This window comes from Miscanthus floridulus, chromosome 15 (assembly GCF_019320115.1).
Source record: "Miscanthus floridulus cultivar M001 chromosome 15, ASM1932011v1, whole genome shotgun sequence".
In the NCBI taxonomy this organism is placed as follows: domain Eukaryota; kingdom Viridiplantae; phylum Streptophyta; class Magnoliopsida; order Poales; family Poaceae; genus Miscanthus; species Miscanthus floridulus.
In genome coordinates, this window is record NC_089594.1 from 7,026,330 (window position 1) to 7,029,653 (window position 3,324).

The 3,324-nt window shown below is 39.2% G+C and overlaps 1 protein-coding gene across 2 annotated transcripts; it reads right to left on the reverse strand.

Annotated features, from left to right (window-relative positions):
• Positions 1–1,432: 1,432 nt before the first annotated feature.
• On the reverse strand, positions 1,433–3,112 carry LOC136507943 (thioredoxin-2-like). Of its 2 annotated transcripts, none has more exons than XM_066502534.1 (4): positions 3,065–3,112; positions 2,884–2,979; positions 2,546–2,677; positions 1,433–1,746 (listed from the first exon to the last, which is right to left on the reverse strand). In XM_066502534.1, exons 2-4 carry the CDS (start codon positions 2,956–2,958, stop codon positions 1,603–1,605), a joined length of 351 nt encoding a protein of 116 aa, XP_066358631.1. In that variant the 5' UTR covers positions 2,959–2,979; positions 3,065–3,112; the 3' UTR covers positions 1,433–1,602. The 2 variants fall into 2 exon arrangements, with proteins under 2 accessions (XP_066358631.1, XP_066358632.1); XM_066502535.1 differs by having other exon boundaries at positions 2,884–2,976; positions 3,065–3,111.
• Between the last annotated feature and the right edge of the window lie 212 nt (positions 3,113–3,324).

Below are 3,324 nucleotides of genomic sequence, written 5' to 3' on the forward strand. Positions count from 1 at the left end.
TCTGCTTTTCGAATTTGGTGGAATAAAAAGCTCTTCCATAGTTGTTTCAAGAGAGATAAAGATAAAAGGTATATTTTATACTTGTTTAACCAAATAGCTTTCAGCTTTTCTACAGCTCACAGCACACAGCAGCTTTTCCACAGCTCATAGCCCACAGCAGCTTTTTCCCACAGCCACAGCCCAACCAAACAGGGCCTTAGTCACCAACCAGCATCATAGTAATTTATGAAATATAATTGTTGATAGGTGGAAATTTATTTTGGTTGCTATGATGCTCTCTCTAATCAAGTGTGTTATGTAGGATAGTGCTAATGTAGCTCTAAATAGCTCAACTTTAATTTTGGAGCTAAAATTTGAAAGTAAGGATTATTTGAGTAAGCTTTTTGCAAAGTGTTGCTATCAATTCACTCTTCTAAATATAGTCCTGCATATCCTTGGTGTCTTTTATTTTATTTCCTGACGGGTAGTACAATTGAGTACTTAGGGTTTTATCCACTCTGTTGTAGGTGACACTCTCTGTAATGGTTACTGTATCAGTTGGTTTAGTCCCACAATGGACGCCGCTAAATAGAGGCCAATGGGCATGGCCATGTTCTTATACCCCTCTCTTGTGCTTTAGGTTGGAGGTGGTTTCTAACCTCGCAGTGTATTGAACATGTGACAATGTGTTAGTTTCAAAACTATGTTGCTTTGTGTTAGTTTCAAAACTATGTTGCTTTCAAGTATCGGATTTGAACTTGGTGTTGTAATAAATAATTGTGAACTCGGTTTGTAATTTGAATTTCCGTTGCGAACTCTATATATTATGATGTATGTTGGTTCCTTAATCATATACGATCTTGGTTGTGAAGTTGATTTATCAAGACCCGTTGTGGTACTCGACGGACTACCGAGTTTATATGTGCTCAAGTGTAAGGGGTGACTTTCTCAACAGTTTCCACTATCCTTGTGCTCTTATAAATTGGGCGGTTCTGTCACAAAGGCGTGGGGTGGATCTTGGCGCTATTGTTGAGAACGGGGGCGGAGAAGGTGGAGGCGATCGCTGGACGGAGGCGGGGCAGGCGACGAGCACCCGCTGGGCAGAGAGCCGGCGCAGAGCGGACCGGATCTCGGAAGCTGGTGCCGAGTACGAAGGCGAATGCATGGCGGACGTCGGGTATCTGGTGCGGAGGCGAGCGGATCATGGAATCACGGAGGAAGAGGCTGATCCGTGCGTGCGGATAAGAAGGAAAGAGGATAAGTAAAGGATGAAAAAATAAAAATAAAAGATAAAAAATAGAAGGGTACTACATATAGCTATTTTACCAAACAATTTTCTAACCAAAGAAACTGAAATCAAATGGAGCTGCTTTATCAAACATGCCATAGCTAGAACGGTAACTGTTTTGGCTAGAGCTAAAGCTCTACCAAACGAGCGCTTATTAAGTATACATACTTCAAACCGTTACTTTTATTGTATATTTCTTCGAGGCATCAAGAAATATACAATACAGGGTAGGTGGGCACACTCCACACATGGATCATGTGCATGCATGCATGTTACTGTAGGTGTACACTCCTACTACAGTAGTAACGATTGATCACGGCGATCGAGTGACGTGATCAATTTATTTTGCCTTCTAAGGCATCCTCGATGCTGCTGCTGAGCTCCGCCTCGTCGGGCGCAACGAGGAATCTCACCGTCTTGGTGCCCTTCACTATCAAGAATGTTGGCAGGGCCTGCAGCCTCGCCTCCTTTGCGATTTCCTGCATGTAACGTATGATTAAATAATTATTAATCAACTTAGGCCCACCGGAATGACAATGGCCCTACAGCTTACTCCCTCCGGTTTCCTAAAGAATGTCGTTTTGACAGTGACACGGTCTCCAAAAAAAATAACTTTGAACCGATACTTTTTGCTATAAAATATTTATAAAATATAGATAATATATACTTGTATAAAACTACATTTCAAGATGAATCTACTTACATCACTTTCTTGCTTTCAAACTCAACCTAAAAGAATTTATTTATAGTCAAAGTTTAAAATGTTTGACTTAAGACAACCTCAAAACGACATTCTTTAGAAACCGGAGGAAGTATTAGGGAAGCGTTTCCCAGATAAGTTGCACCAATAGAGTAAAAACGACTATCAAAATAAGCTGTTATGATCGAGCTTCTGCTTTTTAGTACAAATGAGAGAGGTGGAAATAAGCGCCGCCAAAATAAGCTGAAAAAATTACAAACTATTAGCTAAATTAATGGTCAATGATTTTAAAGTTAAAATCTTGATATGCATGTGCACCTTATGAAAGTATACGTATATACACACCTTAAGTCTTCAGCAATTTTATTTACTACTAAGAAACAAAAAAGGCCCTTCAAATTTTTTTGAAAAATGAAACTAAACGTGCTAGTCAAACTTTCTAGTGCTTATAAATTACTGTGGCCTTATCCGACCTTTCATAAAAAGGAGATAAAACAAGAAATCTTTAAATTGAGCGTGGAAACGAATTAAGAGCTTCCTATCTCGATATATATAAATAGGATCTATACGATCTATACCTTGAACTGATCATTGTTGACATCGATTGTATAGAAGTAGGCATCTTTTTTCGCGGCGATTCCATCTAGAATCGGCTTCATGTACTCGCACGTCGAGCGGTAGGACACGGACCCCATGAACTCCAGTACCAGCTTAGATTGAGCGTGGGAAAATTGTGTATGAGAGACGGAGGAGTGAGTAATAAACAAATAAATAGCACCATTATATTATAGGGAATTCTACAGAAATTAATATCTCATATATATATATATATATATATATATATATATATATATATATATATATATATATATATATATATATATATATATATTGTGGAAAACGAATGAAGATATACCAGCTTTTCATTAGCCTTAGCCATAACTTGTTTCAAGTCACTCCTATCTCGGACGGCTGTCACGGATGAACTCATCGTGCCTTCAATTCTTCACTGCTGAGAATTAATTGGACGTAAGTAAGTTGCAACATAGTACTACTATTATTCCTTGAATTTGCATAAGGGAGGGAGAACTATTTACCCCACAAGGCCACAACTCGCCTTGCTTGGTGATCGATGATGAGCCGGCCAGGTCGTGGTGAAGGAAGTCAGTGCAAGATGATGGCTATATATAGCCGGAGCCGATGACAGGTTAGGTTTTTAGAAGGGAAACGAATATATGCCTGCCAAATATGTTTTTCAGCCGAAGGCCCGCGGAAATTTCAGCGAATGTACGCTTCTTTGTTGTTTTTCATTATTTTTGTTGTGCCCTGCTTGATGGTTTCTTTTTCTTAGTCAGGC

Bases quoted from the DNA above. Each gene is read 5' to 3' on its own strand.
- LOC136507943 (XM_066502534.1), bottom strand. From the start codon at position 2,958: ATGAGTTCATCCGTGACAGCCGTCCGAGATAGGAGTGACTTGAAACAA. The intron at 2,678-2,883 runs GTATATCTTCAT...GCTCAATCTAAG, and splicing joins CTAAGGCTAATGAAAAGCTG to CTGGTACTGGAGTTCATGGG. The intron at 1,747-2,545 runs GTATAGATCGTA...CGTTACATGCAG, and splicing joins TCAACAATGATCAGTTCAAG to GAAATCGCAAAGGAGGCGAG.